This window comes from Vulpes vulpes, chromosome 1 (assembly GCF_048418805.1).
Source record: "Vulpes vulpes isolate BD-2025 chromosome 1, VulVul3, whole genome shotgun sequence".
NCBI classification, from domain to species: Eukaryota; Metazoa; Chordata; class Mammalia; order Carnivora; family Canidae; genus Vulpes; species Vulpes vulpes.
The window spans coordinates 90,485,222-90,501,942 of NC_132780.1; the positions used below are offsets into that span (position 1 = coordinate 90,485,222).

Here is a 16,721-nt window from a genome sequence, read left to right on the forward strand (position 1 = left end):
AGAGAGAGAGAGGCAGAGACACAGGCAGAGGGAGAAGCAGGCTCCATGCAGGGAGCCCGATGTGGGATTCGATCCCGGGTCTCCAGGATCGCGCCCTGGGCCACAGGCAGGCACCAAACCGCTGCGCTACCCAGGGATCCCCTTATGTGATTAATTTGGCAGAGAGGGAGCACAAGCAGGGGGAGCAACAGACAGAGGGAGAGGGAGAAGCAGGTTCCCCACCAAGCAGGGAGCTCAATACAAGGCTCTGTTCCAGGGTCCTGGCCTCCTGACCTGAGCTGAAGGCAGACCCTTAACCAACTGAACTACATAGGTGCTCCTCACTGGAGTATTTTTAAGTGCTCTCTCTTTCCTGAATTACATTTTTCCCTCAGAGTTATTTTCCTCTTTTTAAATTTCACAGTTTTCTTCCATTATGTAGGTTTTCCTCAGTTGTTTGTTGATGTTTGGTAACTTGTCTATATTTAAGGCAACAGTAGAATAACTGAGCTCTGTGTTCTTGCGTTAGCTCTTCAAAAGGCAGCCTTATTTTGGGAGGATTGGGTCAGATGCTGACTCGTAGTGGATTGCTAAATACTAGAAACAGGAGCTTTTCTCTAGGGCAACAACCTCTGTCCATATCAGCTGATCTAGTACTTCCCTACATTTCATTCTTTAGAGATAGAACTTCCAGCTTTTTGTTTGTTTATATTTGGAGGGTAAAGTCTGGTTGCTAATATTCTGTGAGCAGCTGTAGAGATACGGATCTTCATCTCTGTCCCAATTTCACTTAGTCATACCTGGCATTTCTGGGTGAGTCCCTGGATTTTGCAGGACAAATTAGTTCTCCTCCATAGGTATTCTTGGCACTGTTTCTTCCACCTACTTTATTAGGCATGAATCCATGTGCTTTCTGATTGCTAACATTTGTTGAGATTTCCTGCCTGCTCATTGTTTCCCCTTCTCTCCTATTTATTTTTGTGGATATATATTCCCTTACTGTCATTTTAATAAGATTCTTGAAAGGAGAGGAGGTAATTTCCTGTACTCAGTGTATTTTTTTAAGAACTTCAAAACACTTAAAAAGTCTTGAAAGCATCCTATATTTTAGAAGACTTTTCATAATGATAATAATAAAATCCACTTTGGCACTTAAAGAATTAACTCTTGGCTGTTGGGAGAATGTAGTTTTTAAGGATGACTTAGTCTCTGGAGTCTGAATAAAATACATTATGATCACAGGTAAAAGTAATAATTCTATCTTGAATGAGACACTTCTGCGTTTTACAATTAAATACAATTTCATTGACTCCTGATAACCATCATAAGAGGTAGTATATTATGTTCCCCAGTTTTCATAGAAGGAGACTAAGACAATAGTAAAGTGATATAACTTGCTCAAGTACTATGTAAATGATACAGAATGACTCCCTAACCATATTGATCTCTATAGGTATTAAAATGAACTATAATCTAGTTTATCTTTTCTTCCTGGAAGTTAGTGACCTTTTGATAAGTATTATGGAATAGTGCATTCAGGAAAAAAGTCAACACTGACTTATTTAGGATTGATATCCTCATGAAGCCAATAAAATTAATGAAAACTTTTGGCCTTTTTCTATCCTGTCTCCGATCATGTAGCCATGATTCTGTGCTGGTCTGTAAGTCATTCCATTTTTGGAGTGCTTGACTATATTATATTTTAAAGTGTATTCCATTTCTAGAAATTTGTTGTACAGTTCTACAAGTGCACAAAGATAATACACAGGAATGTCTATGGCATTATTTTTAATAGAAAGCTAGGAAAATCTAAGGGTCCATCAGTAGGGGACTGGTTAGTTTGTAATACGTATATCCATGCATGGAATGCTATGTAAAAAAATGAAAGAGACTTATGCTGATATAAAAAGATCTTCAAGTAATATGATGTGAAAAATTCATATACAGTATGACCCTGTATGTGTAAAAAATATGTGTGCTCATATGTTTGTATACACGTGGAAAAAATGGGAAGTACATATGAAAAGAATTGTTACCTCTGATGGGGATAGTAGGAACTTTGAATTCCATATCCTTAGGTACTTATTTTACTACAAACATGTAAGTTTTAATGGTTTTCAGTAGCTGTTGTTAGTATACCAGCAACACTAGCTGGCCCTGGGTGTCCTAGGTGAGTAATAGTCTAATGAAGAGGTCTGGGAATCTGGATCCTAACAAGGGCTTTTGTGATTTTCAATATTAGGCAACTGCACAAGCGTGCTCACAAATGTGTGTAATTTAGGCCAAGGGGAAGTTACCATAGAGAGGCAGTTGAAAGAGTGGGATTGCTTTGAATAATGCTGAACTAATAGTAAATTTCCAAATTTGAGATGAGAAATGATTTCCTAGGAAATTATCATTTTAGAGATCGACAACCTAGTTTATTCAAGAAACAGACACATCTGAGATCATACTCAGCACGTGTCATAGGTGAATTCTTCCAAATCTTTATGGAACAGATAGTTCCAAATCTATTTAAAGTATTTCAGAGCAGAGAGGAAGAAAAAGTAAAACTTGTTAGTTGTGTTTACAAAGCCAACATAGTGCTACTTCCAAACCTTTTACATACAAGGGTTTTGGGGTTTTGGGGTTTTTGTGTTTTGGGGGGCCTAATCATTTTATGATTCTGTTTAAAATGTTGTAAATCTTATTTGAAACAGTAATAGACACCATGACTAAATGGAATTCATTTTACAGATCAAAGGATGGTTTAATGTTAGGAACTCTGTTAATGGAATTCTTAATAGACCAAGGAGAAAAATTATGATCTTTTACTTTTCTGCCCAAAAGTGCACACAATAAAATTAACATCTATTTGTTGTTTTTGAAAACAGAAAATCCCAAAGAAAACTCTTAGACCAGTGGAACTAGTTTTTTCTTTCTCTTTAAAAATATCTATTCTTTCTTTCTTCCTTTTCCCTCCCCTTCCCTCCCCTCCCTCCTTCCTTCCTAGTGAGCCCATGAGGAAGGGAGAGGGAGAGAGAATCTTAAGCAACCCCCCTCCCCCAGCACAAAGCCGGATGTGAGGCTTCATGACCTGCAGTGAAATCAAGAGTTAGATATTTAACTGACTACTACCCAGGCACTCTGTAGCTGAATAGTTTCTTAACATAACGGTGGTGTTGCAGAGTGTTACTAGCCCAGATCATGCTTAACCACTAGAAGTGGTTTCATTAAAGTTAGGAAAAAGATTAAAAATAAATTGCCATTCCAATTAAAATCTCAATTTCTTTTGACAAATAATTGTAAAGATTATTTGGTGGAATAATAATATGAGAGTAGTCCAGAAAATTGTAAACAAGAAAAAAACATTGAAGTCTGGGCTAATAATCTGTCAGACATTCATTCATTCATTTAAAAAAAAGATCTTATTTATTTATTTACTTGAGAGAGAGTGCACTTGCTAGCGTGAGGTGGGGAGGGGCAGAGGGAGAGGGAGAAGCAGAGCCTGACAATGCAGGCCAACCCCAGGGCCAGGAAATCAAGATCTGAGAAGGCCTGCCTTAACCAACTGAGCCACCTGAGTGCTCCTCTATCACATATTTAAATATTATAAAGCTAAAGTAAGAAATAGCTATATGAAACTCTGTAACACAGGTGGTCAAAATGCTACGTGTAAGTGTATGGGTGACCTTTTTAGGTTACTGGAGAAAAGATGAAAAGGAAACACTCATATTGATAGTGGGAGAATAAATTTCAGTAACCTTTTTGAAAGGCATTTGGCAATAGCAAAAGCATTTTTAAGTTTGTATGTTACAGCTTCTTTCCCTGTCAGCTGCTTTCAAGGACTTGTAGCCTAATTGGAAAGATAGTCATCAGTGACACATATATGCCTAACTTGCACCACAAAGTGAGTTTTGTAGGTGATGCAGCCAGGATTATAGAGAAATAACAGCAAATATTTTGCTTTGAGTCCTTTTTATCTCCCCTTTGAAAACCTCATTCCTCTTTCCTTACAGGCAGCTTTTAATATATATGTATATATTTAAAAAATTTTTATGTCTGATACAGTAGAAATATAGTATACCTTCTTGCTTTTCTACCCTCCACCCCACCAAAGTGGCCCCTTGGAAAGAGCTTTGGGTTTTGAATCAAAGGACCTGGCTTCTTGAGCAGGTTCTTCCACTCACTAGCTCTGAGAATTAGGAGAAGCAAGATTACCCTTCTAAACATACTTTCTTTGAGAGCCAAGCATCCTAACCTGTCTGTCCACTTGCATTCCTCTTGTTTATTCCTTAATCCATTGTAAATGAGATTTTACCCTATCGCATCTCTACTAGTGCTCAAGCAGCAAAAACCTCCTAACTGCAAAATATAGAGTGTTTTCTTTTTTTTTAAATTTGGCCCCACTAATTCTCTTGTTTGGAAATTATTTATCAATTTTTGATTAAATAATATTAAATACTTTTGGGAGTAATATAGGCTCATGTAAAGAAAACATAGAAATATCCCTTAATCTCAGTCCCTAGAAGTAATCACTGGCATATTCACTATGATTTATGTGTACATATATCCCAATAAAATTAGAATTTTACTTATGTATACACTGTTTTGTATCTTGCTTTTTGTTTTCATAACATTAATACTGGTAAGCTGTGAGTTTAAATGTTAATGGTTTTCTTATATATAGTTATTTCATAATCAACTGTATCTGTTTTGTTCTTGTGTTTAAGTTTAGATTGCTTCTCATTGTGAACACCTTTGTACATGAATTTGTATGTGCAATAGTGATTTTCTTTAAGTCTTGCTCCCACCTTCTAGAACCTCTTTCCACCGTTGATTTCCTCCTTCTGCTGATACTTTTCCCACTGCTTCTTTCATAGGCTCCTTTTTACACCTGCCTTTAGGTTTTGGTGTTCTCTAAAGTTCCCTTCACTGCTCTGGGTTTGTAGGCAAGCACTCTCTTGCGCTCTGTCTCTCTCTCTTTCTCTTTTTTAATTGAAGTTCGATTTGTCAACATGTAGTATAAAACCCAGTGCCTGTCACCCAGTTACCCCATCCCCCTGCCCACCTCCTCTTCCACCACCCTTTGTTTGTTTCCCAGAGTTAGGAGTCTCTCATGGTTTGTCTCCCTCTCTAATTTTCCCACTCATTTCCTCTCTTTTCCCTTATAATCCCTTTCTTTATTTCTTATATTCCCCGTATGAGTGAAACCATATGATGATTGTCCTTCTCCTATTGACTTATTTCACTCAGCATGATACCCTCCAGTTCCATCCACGTCGAAGGAAATGATGGGTATTCGTCCTTTCTCATGGCTGAGTAATATTCCATTGTATAAATGTACCACATCTTCTTTATCCATTCATCTGTCGATGGACACCAAGGCTCCTTCCACAGTTTGGCTATTGTGGATATTGCTGCTAGAAACATCGGGGTGCAGGTGTCCTGCTGTTTCTCTGCATCTGTATCTTTGGGGTAAATCCCCAGTAGTGCATTTGCTGGGTCGTAGGGTAGCTCTATTTTTAATTCTTTGAGGAACCTCTACACAGTTTTCCAGAGTGGCTATACCAGTTCACATTCCACCAACAGAGCAAGAGGGGTTCCCCTTTCTCCACATCCTCTCCAACATTTGTTGTTTCCTGTCTTATTAATTTTTCCCATTCTCACTGGTGTGAGGTGGTATCTCATTGTGGTTTTGATTTGTATTTCCCTGATGGCAAGTGATGTGGAGCATTTTCTCATGTGCTTGTTGGCCATGTCTAGGTCTTCCTCTGTGAGATTTCTCTTCATGTCTTCTGCCCATTTCATGATTGGATTATTTGTTTCTTGGGTGTTGAGTTTAATAAGTTCTTTATAGATCCTCAATACTAGCCCTTTATCTGATAGGTCATTTGCAAATATCTTCTTCCATTCTCATTTCCTCCCTCTGCTTCAGTCATCACCTGTTGTCTGCTTCCCGGGTGTGGAACACATCTCCACAGTGTACTTCTTTCTTAACACCCCCTCTGCATTCCTTCCTGTTCCCTGGGCATCTCCTACTGACTGAACCGCATTTAACAAGGATAAATAAACCAACTACCTGTGATTTCCTCGTAGGTCTTCCCTTTATCTAGCGTAGATACAGGGCATATTTTGGATGTTTTAGATTTGTTTTATAAGCAAGAGTATCTAAGATGTGTAATGATCCTTAACAGGGTGCCGAGCAGGCAGACTTTTCTGGAAATCTTGGAAAAGGGCAGTAACCATACAAAATGCCTGCGTGTCTTTCAAGGCTGTGTGACCTTCTTAACTCTTGCCCTCCTTTTCGTCCTAAAGGTCCCTAATGTGAACCTTCCTTCCTCTTTATCCTCCTTGCCCTTTTAAATTTACACTGAAGTGATGCCCCTTAGTGGCAGAATCAGGAACTTTCTCCGTTGCTGATCAATCACAAAAAATGACTGCTGTCTTCTCATGTGTGTAAACAAATGGTTACTGTGATTGTGATACGTTGCTTAATGGTTGTTGGTGCTTTTTTTTTCAATTCTAGTAAGTACTTCTGACTTACTACCATAACATCTGGGTACCCTAATCTTTGAGTGTTTTGGGAAAAAGAAAATAGACAAATATTTTCCCTTTCTATAGAAATTGTTATCTTTTGAGGTGAGACAACGATACTTAGTGTTTATTTTAAGATTATCATCTCTGGACAGTAGATATTACTCCAGCTTTTGGAGTTGTAATTTAATCTTATAACTGAAAATTCTCTTTTCTAATCTGAGACTTATTTGTAGTAGCCAGTCTAGAAAATACATGTTGAATGACTACAGTGATCGATATAGATCCTTTTGTGCTTTAAAAACACAAAGCAAACAAAAATTGGGTGTTTTTTTTTTAAGAAAAGTAGTGTAACCACATTAAATACAATCTGAGAAATAAGAGGAAAAACCCTACTCTTAATCTCCCTTAACAAAATTGCTGTTAGAATTGTATATATTTGATTCTTTTAAAATTTTTGTTTATGTGGTTAAAATTATGTATCCTTTTTTCCACTTAATATATCATTTTATGACTATTTATTTATTTATTTTATGACTATTACTTTAAATGGCTGCATGATAATCTATTAGTTGCAGGAACTTTTGGCCCTGTTGTATGCATAGTGTTTATGAAGAATGGATGATGGTACATTGTTGCTGAAAAATATGACCCGTAAGAGAAAATAGTTTTTCTAATAAAATAAAATTGCTTTTATCACATGGATGCTTAGTTCTAAGTAGAAGACTATAACTTTATTATAAGGTCAGTGCCTTTTTATTTTCAAACTTGCAAATCTGAAACCTGAGGAAGTTGGCTGTCAGTTGAGTGTAATATACTGTGTCAGTTATGTTTTGGAGAAGTCATATAAACAAAAGTTAGATATCTGCTTATTTGGAAAATTATTGTCATAAATCTTAATGTTAACATTGTGGGTTTTTTTTATAGATTATGGAGCTTTGTGGTGCAACGAGGCTTGGTTACTTTGGAAGAAGTCAGTTCTATATTGCTTTGAAACTTGTAGCTGTTGCCCAGTCTGGTTTCCCTTTAAGAGTGGAAAGTATAAATACAGGTAAACATGGAGTACATTAGTAGTTGAAGTGAAAATAGTCTTCTGATCACAAATGAAATAAAGTCAGTAGAATTTTTTAGTTTTCCTGATATTATACTGGCATTTGCAACTTAAGTGTCATGGCTTTATTCTTACTATCATGCTTTTTTCATTTGTGAATATTAGAAAAGTATCTCTTCCTTAAATCTGTTACAGCATGTATGTACTTAATACGTATTTGATGATAATTGAAAATTGTTAAAAGTGGTGATTTAAAAAAAAAGTGGTGATTTTTCAGAAATAATTCACTAAAAATTGCTTAGAAAGTTTAGATAATTTTTATCAGAGTAAATGATAAGCTTAGTGACTGACCATCTTCTTATATGTCTTCCTTATATTCTTTTTTTTCTAGTAAGTATAAAACTACATTATACTTTGTGTTTTTTTCGTTTGAGAAGGCTGTGCATTTGAAATTAGAAGGTATTAGTTAACCAAAACTTTCTGATTGATAGAGACAATATTAAAATATTGGCAGGCTAAAGCCTAGTTATAGACATCTGTCTGCCTTACGAGTGTCACGTGGGATAATTAGTTTTTCTGCTTATTGATGTCGAAGTCAGTGGAAATTCTATAAAGCGAGGTACTTAACTGCAGAGAGTTCTGTGGTTGTTGTAGGGAAAGAGGAAACAAAACTTGAGGTTTTCTGTAATGTTAAAATTTTTATAAATAGTTTTAAGGACCAAGTTCAGTTTATTAGTCACTGTGAGGTTTTCATTGTTGACCTCTGGTTTGCTACACATCATTTGTCTAGAATTGAGAGTTTACATTCTTTTTAGGTAATTTTGGATTCCTTTACGTAAATACTGAATAAGCTTAGTATTTTTCCTCCTTTGTATGGGGATTCAAGAGAGATGCAGATAATTATAGTGGAGGGAAGCATACTTTCTTTTAAAAATTCTGCTCTTCTGTGTGTTGTCTAGTCTAAAAGTATGAGCTGTGATTGATGTGCAAAGTAGTTCTCAGTCTTCTTTCCTCTCTTTAAAATTGAATGTAGGGTATAAGCCAGACTAAGGTGGATAGATAAAATGCTTTGTTCTGTTGGTAGGTGGACAGTAAAATATTTTTCAGGAATTTGTGCCATGAAATGTCTAGATGAATCTAGTCCCAATCTAGTGACATAGTCTTTGTTTTACTTATGGCTCTAACATCTTAGTTAAGAGAATCAGTATGAGTAGAAAAGAAGTAGCCTAAGCTTTCAGGTCAGGCTGCCCTGAGTTCAGATTCTGTCAGTCACTATCATTAACCTTGGCATCTTGTTGCCTCAGTTGTAAGCAGAGAGCCAGACAGGACATTTTTATAGCTATTACCATTAGCTGTAATTAGCTATTCCTGCCTTTAGAAGGAAAGTTTAGTGTTACTGTTTCTTTCTAGGTTAGTCTCCCACAATCTAAGGGAGATGGTCTAAATGTCATGATAAATGTGTGTCTGCTTTTTCTGTATTTGTTTTTGCAAAAGTTTTTTTTAATATCTAATTCATATAGCAGTTCTAATGTGTGCCCTTGTTTTATTTTAAAGTAATAATTAAAAACAAAAAAAAACAAAAAAAATAAAAAAAATAAAGTAATAATTATTTCTGTGATTAACAGTAAAGGACCTTCCTCTGCCAAGATTTGTTGCTTCAAAGAATGAACAGGAATCTCGCCATGCAGCCTCATATTCTTCAGATTCTGAAAATCAAGGGTCTTACTCTGGTGTAATTCCACCACCACCTGGCAGGGGGCAAGTGAAAAAGGGATCTGTAAGCCATGATACTGTCCAGCCTCGTACATCTGCAGATCAGCAGGTAATCATGTGCCTGGAGATGTTATCTCTTGATGTCCTGTGTAGATGTTTACACTAAAACATTTATTGAGTGCTTTCTTAATGAAAATGGTACTTTAAAAAGATTTAAGTCTTAAAATAATAATACTAATAATACTGTTTTTAGGAACCTGCATCTCCAGTAGTTTCACCCCAGCAGTCCCCACCAACTTCTCCACACACATGGAGGAAGCACAGCCGTCACCCCAGTGGGGGAAATAGCGAGAGGCCTCTGGCAGGACCTGGACCATTTTGGTCTCCCTTTGGTGAAGCACAATCAGGTATTTTGAAATTCTTTAGAAGGGACGGTTATTTATGAAGGGTCATAAATTGAAGGAAACTAGATAATACTCCTTTAAGAGTTGCCTTCAAGACCATTTTTAATTATAATTTAAGTGCCTTAATTAGAAGCAGAAGCCAACTATGAAAGTTTGTAAGTAGATATATCACTTTGAACAGTGGTAATTGCGTTTACTTACACATGTAATGCTCAGACAGAAGTTTATAGATACCAGATTCTCTGAAGGTGAAATGAATAATGATTTCTCAGAATATGAGGGGTGTATTACATTAATTCCAGTATTGACAAGGAAAGTACAAGAACAATTTAAAAAGATTTAAATGAAGTTTTAAGTTGACAGAGGAGATTGATTTTGGAAATCGTTAACATTTCTTCAAAGTTAGAGTTCAAAAGAAAACATAATATATGTATGGTGAGTTATGGTAAAAAACCTGGTAACTTTTCTTCAAAAGTGAGCCAGCATGTGTACCCATTCTCCTCTTAGGTTCTTCTGCTGGTGATGCAGTGTGGTCAGGGCATTCTCCACCTCCACCACAAGAAACTTGGGTCAGTTTTGCAGATACTCCACCAACCAGTACTCTTTTAACCATGCATCCTGCTTCTGTCCAGGTGTGACATTTTATTGGTATTGCATTTTTATTTGCTTCATTCAGAGTATCGCTGCAGTCATTCATTTTATATTTTGCTGTTGCAAATTTTGTAAATGTAAGTTCACTCTTTTATACAACACGGAACTCTGCTCTGTGTCTTAAAGTCTGTTATCATTGGAATGTTTCACTAAAAGTTTTGGCTGATTTTCTTTCTAATTATTCAATGACATTTTGAAAGTTTTCTGCCCCTAGGAATATATTTTGCTTGGCTTTCTTAGCACATTTTTCATAACTTTCTGTTGCTTACATATTGCTATCATTCTACGCACTTATATAATCATTGTACAGAAACATTCAGTAACCTGATTATAACAAATAATGTGGTTTGCTGATAAGTTTGTGAAGACTTCTTATATTTTAAACATCCACAAAAAGTAAGTTTCACTTTCAAAGAATAATAACCTAGCAATCTTGGTCCGTATAATCATATAGATAGATACTGTACTGAGGAAAAAAATGTTTCCTTACAGGACCAGACAACAGTACGAACTGTAGCATCAGCTACAGCTGCCAATGAAATTCGTAGGCAATCCAGTAGTTATGATGATCCCTGGAAAATAACAGATGAACAAAGGCAGTATTATGTAAATCAATTTAAAACCATTCAGCCTGATCTAAACGGATTTATTCCAGGTGAGTTGTTAAAAACAGAAATTCTTCTAGATGGGACAAGACAAAGTCTCAGTTTCATAATTTCAAAGATATGGTTTTATTGGTCAGAGATTATAAAAGATAATTGATCCTCAAATTGTCTGAAAAGTTTATAATCACTGGAGACAAAAACATGACATAGACACATGTTAAGATTACCATTTTCCCAGTGAAAAAAGTCTTAAAAAGACTCTTAACCTCACATTTTATTCTTGAATCTGTAAGTTCAGAATAACATTAAACAACACTGTTTTAATATTTCAGGATCTGCAGCTAAAGAGTTTTTTACAAAATCAAAACTTCCTATTCTTGAACTTTCTCATATTTGGTAAGTGTGGTATATCGCATCAGTTGGGTAATGTGGGTTGTTTTCAAAGGAGTTTCCAGCAGGTGGATTTTCAAACCTTAAAAAATAAACGATGAGAGCACAAGCTCTTCAAGAGTGTTCTCAAAGAACACAGTATTGCCTTAAAATGGTCAACTTCTGTCTCACTCTCTGGAAAAGAAATAAGTGATGCCAGTACAGTAGTTCTTTAAAAAGTGCTAAAATTCTTTTAAATTCTATCTACTATTTCTTGTTGCTAGCATAATGCATGGAATAAAAGCTAATTGGTACTTACATGGTTGTGTGTAGCCCATTTGGTTTTAAAACAATTATCAGATAAACGTAAGTGTTATTTCTACTTTAAAGGGTTTTTAGTAGTGTAGAATGCTATAGTAAAAGGATGATAGATAATGCCTAAACTGAAAAATCTAGAACTAGTAATATATACATGCTCTTTATAGTGTGAGGCATTAAATACATAAGTGGTTGCTTCTGCATCCATTAAGTGAAAGGATAGAGGGGCTGCTGTTTTTTTTATATCAAGCCTTGTAATTCTATTGATTGCTTTAAAGTGGATACATGTAGGACTTTGATAACAATAAAAACAGTTTTTTATAAATTTAGTGATTTATTAAGTAGGCCTGACTTTAAACTAAATTCTGTTACTAAAAATACATGTTGATTAAAAGTCATTTTTTGGTGATCTTATTTATTGAAGCTGTTTTTTAGCATTTGATTATAAGAATTTCAAGCATTCAGAAAAGTTTAAGGAATTGTGCCTTAAATACCCAAAATGCCCACTGCCTAGGTTGTATAATCCATTTCTTTCCATTTATGGGATTATTGATTGCACTTTTTCTGGAAAAGGATTTCTTTTTCTTCTTTTTGAGACATTAAGGGATCTAAAGCAGATGATTATATTTATAGTAAGTTTGTCTTCTAGGGAACTTTCAGACTTTGATAAAGATGGAGCATTGACACTGGATGAGTTTTGTGCTGCTTTTCATCTGGTAGTTGCTAGGAAGAATGGCTATGACTTACCAGAAAAACTCCCTGAAAGCCTAATGCCCAAATTGATTGATTTGGAGGACTCAGCAGGTAAGATTGGGAACTGAAGGGACCTGGTTGCAGACCTTAATAAACATAGCACTTGATTCTTTTTTTTTTTTTTTTTTTAAGAATTTATTTATTTGCTTGAGAGAGAGAGAGAGAGAGAGAGAGAGGGAAAAAAAAAAAAAAACCCTCAGAGTCTGTGCTGAGCGCAGAGCATGTCCCACAACCCTGAGATCATGACCTGACCTGAAGTCAGGAGTTGGACGCTCAACTGACTGAGCCACCATGTGCCCCAACACAATTCTTAAAAGCAAAATCAAGATAGTTATTAAAACTTAAGAACATAGACATTTCATCAAGAGCAAGTAGATTTGCCATCAGAGTATGACATACAGGCTGAACTTGGATTAATGGTTTGTCTTATTTAGGCAGAGGGAGAAGCAGGCTCCATGCACCGGGAGCCTGATGTGGGATTCGATCCCGGGTCTCCAGGATTGCGCCCTGGGCCAAAGGCAGGCGCCAAACCGCTGCGCCACCCAGGGATCCCTAGTTATAAAGAGATAAATAATACATGCCACTACTTCACTTTACACTTTTGATTTGCTGAGATTTTAAGAGCATTTCACGGTATCTCTGGTTGTTTTGCCACCCCTTTAATTACGTTATGTATTATCTGGGGTGAGCAAGGTAGCCAGTCTGCATCATCACCATTTTTCCATTGAATACATCTTAATTTATTGAAGGATGATACCTGGTTTATCATTAGACCAATGCAATATGCAGGCATTTTTCTTTCAAAGGCCCAACTCTTTCCTTCAGACTATAAAGAAATCTGGTAATTTTGTGTTTGATTATTAGATAGGTGCCGTTTTGTTACCATGTTTACAAGAATGCTTTTGTAAATGCCCACATATACTGGTAGCTTTCTTAAAAAGGAAACAATATAAGGGTTAAAGAAATGAATAAAATTCAGAATGAATAAAAGGAAATCTTAACGTTAAATTCTTAATGAGCCTAATTAAAACTTATTGTTTTCAGTTTTCTTATCTAAAATTTCTTTTGGATGTTTTAATGGAAGGAATTTTATACTTTTGAAAGAAAAGTTAAAACAGAATTTGGCTCTCAAAAGGACATTTATCTATTAGGCAGTGTCTGTTTAACCCAGAAATGCACATGATCTGACCTTATTGCCTAAATTATACAGAAGGAATCATATGCATCTTATTAATCTCACAAAGAGAATAATCTCGATGGTGTTAAGAATCTGAGTCAGCTTCTAGTTTTACTAATTATTCCTGTGACCTTGGGCAAGTTCTGACCATTTATTCTATTTTTTCCTTCTGTTTCTCCGCCTGAAATGTGGATTTGATGCCATTCATGTTTCAGAACCTGAATTGTACCCTGACTTTTTATTAATGAATAAACTGTTGAAAAATTTTAGCATTGATTTTATGTTTTTTAGAAATATGATCCTATGAGACTCCTAGATTTTCCTGATCATTTCAGGTAGTTATAAGGTAACCTCTAACTTGAGCTGAAAGCTATTTTTGTTGGTAATTTTGCTTCAGAGTACTTTGATTTGCCTAATTGAGAAGTAAATAAAAAGAACTTTGTCTAGCTTATTTGATAGTAGCGAAAGGGAGAAGAAACTTTAGTAGCTATACCCTTGGTGTATCATTTTAAAAATTGGTCCTTGTATCTAGAAATTTTCTGTGACTTTAGTTCTTTGAAAAGTGATAGCATACTAATACAAGAAAATAAGTTGAGTGTTTTTCTGTTATGTTATTCTCTAGAGACTTGTCTGAACCTGTTATCTGTTGCATTCAGATTGGTAAATCTGGCTATTGCATGTAGTCAGTGGAATTTTTTGTTTTTTATTTTTAATTTAAATGAATTCTGGTTCTTCGTAAATTTGATCTATTGCCTGAATTTTAAATTAAAGCTCATGATTGAAGAATTTCTTTTTTGGGGCCTTTGTTTTTTTAGACCTATTAAATCTGTATGGCAAAGAGACACTGAGTTTTTTTACCTGCATTTATCTGTATACAATTGCTTTAATTATAATTTTAAAGATTTCAAAGAATCAGATAGTTTATTCCCATCCCAACATGATATTATATGGTTTTCTGACCAAATTTATTATAAACATTTGGCTACACAATATTAAATTCAGATCTTTGCCTGCTTATAAATGATAAATTTGGAATTCAGTTAATTTTGGGGTGAAACTGATTAATCTTTTTTTTACCTACTTCTCAGAAGCCCGAGATTCATAGTACACAAAGCCCTTTGAATATAGAAACTGTCATGTGACACTGTGGATCCATCAGTATCCACAAAAACAATTTAAAATAGCTGTGTCTTTAGAAGTTCACTTTAGAAGTTTTAGACACTAAAAGGGAAATACCCAAACACTTTTTTTTGACTGATCTGAGAATTTATCGTAGGTATTCCCTCTTTGGAGGTTTTCTGACTGCCAGGCAAAAGTAGTTTCTGTTTTCTCTGATCTCTCATAACATGTCCTACCTGCTGCTTATTATGGCACATGTATCATACTGAATCCTGTTCTTTCTTTCCTCTTTCTACTACCTCAGTGAGCTCCTTAAAAATACAGGAAATGCATTCTACTCTTGTAGTATTCTAAGGATAGCACTTTGCCAGGCATGTGCTAAGTTGGTCAGCAAATATTGAATAAATTAATGCTAAATGTGTGCCACTTTTAAAGAAGAATATTTTTAACACATTTCTATCTTTGAAATATAGCTGTTACTATATTTTGTGATATTGGGGAACATACTAAAATATTAGCTCTAAGGTATTCTGCATTGGCAATTTAAATAACTTATCAAAAAGTAAACGATGAGTAGTGGTGGCTTGAGTTAATAGCCACATGGAGTAACAAGCTATGCTTTTTGTAGGCATGCAGACATGGTTAGGGACATATGTAACTTTTCCAAAATCATTTGACCAGGTTTACAGTGTAAATAGCAGATAAAACAGAAAAACTGATGATCATAGGTAGAGGGTTTATGTGGGCTTGAATTAAAATACTTAATATTTAACATCAGCACTGAATTTGGCACCTAGAGGAAATACAAAGGAAAACTTGGTTTTTATTGTTTTAGCCAAAAAAAGCATACAAAAATTCATCTATGAAAACACCTTTCTGAAGGTATTACTCAAGGAAGAATGTTCATCTTCTTTTTTTTTTTTAAGATTTTATTTATTATTCATAGAGATGCAGAGAGAGAGAGAGGCAGAGACAAAGGCAGAGGGAGAGAGCCTGACGTGGGACTCCATCCAGGGTCTCCAGGATCACGCCTGGGCTGCAGGCAGCGCTAAACCGCTGCGCCACCGGGGCTGCCCAAATGTTCAGCTTCTAAGAATGATTATCTACTTAAAAATTTTGAGACTAAAGTGATCTGCTAGCCTACAATAACACTATATCTTAAGACTTTTTTTTTTTAATTTTTATTTATTTTTTATTTTATGATAGAGAGAGAGAGAGAGAGAGAGAGGCAGAGACATAGGCAGAGGGAGAAGCAGGCTCCATGCACCAGGAGCCCGACGTGGGATTCGATCCCGGGTCTCCAGGATCGCGCCCTGGGCCAAAGGCAGGCGCCAAACCGCTGCGCCACCCAGGGATCCCAACACTATATCTTAAAAGGACAAAACCAAATGTATTTTGATGCCATCTATACACCTTCAACTCAACCCACAGAAATTCCTCTTCAGAGCATAGTTGCAATGTGATTTACAGCTTTTGTGATTATTTGGTAAATATCTTTCTCTTAAATTAGCCTGGAGGTTACTACCTGCCTGGGATCCTATCAGTCTTGTTCATTATATATCAGCACCTAGCAGGATGCAAACTGAGTGTAAAGTAGGCATTCGCATTTTTGAAAAGACTAAATGGCTGAGCCTCTTGTTTTATTTTTTTATCTTTTAAAGATTTTATTTATTCATGAGAGACACAGAGAGGCAGAGACACAGGCAGAGGGAGAAACAGACTCCATGCAGGGAGCTTGATGTGGGGCTCCATCCCAGGACTCCAGGATCACGCCCTGGGCCAAAGGCAGGCGCCAAACCGCTGAGCCACCCAGGGATTCCCTGAGCCTCTTGTTTTTAAACTGTTTTCTGTCTTGATAGCACATTACTCATGAGCAATTCAGTAATACCTGGTTGAGATGCTCAGCGCAGGAGAGGAATGTTCCCTGTTCTGTCTCCTCCTGCATCGTCACTGCTTCACATAGTAAACTTGAGCATGTTTCATTATTGCTGATTTGGTACATAGCATGGATTCCCCAAACTCCTAGCAGTCCTAACAGGAATATTTTTAAAGCCATAGACTCTTAT

At 36.0% G+C, this 16,721-nt stretch overlaps 1 protein-coding gene across 9 annotated transcripts in view; it reads left to right on the forward strand.

Annotated features, from left to right (window-relative positions):
• REPS1 (RALBP1 associated Eps domain containing 1) overlaps positions 1-16,721 on the forward strand; it is an 82,007-nt gene that overhangs the window by 34,900 nt on the left and 30,386 nt on the right. For 5 of the 9 annotated variants that reach the window (XM_072719903.1, XM_072719917.1, XM_072719911.1 and 2 more), the window contains exons 2-8: positions 7,423-7,546; positions 9,172-9,368; positions 9,513-9,666; positions 10,171-10,295; positions 10,807-10,969; positions 11,252-11,315; positions 12,256-12,410. In XM_072719903.1, coding sequence (XP_072576004.1) covers positions 7,423-7,546; positions 9,172-9,368; positions 9,513-9,666; positions 10,171-10,295; positions 10,807-10,969; positions 11,252-11,315; positions 12,256-12,410 — 982 coding nt within the window. The remainder of the gene's footprint in view (positions 1-7,422; positions 7,547-9,171; positions 9,369-9,512; positions 9,667-10,170; positions 10,296-10,806; positions 10,970-11,251; positions 11,316-12,255; positions 12,411-16,721) is intronic. The other 4 variants (XM_072719926.1, XM_072719929.1, XM_072719927.1 and 1 more) reach the window with 1 other exon arrangement.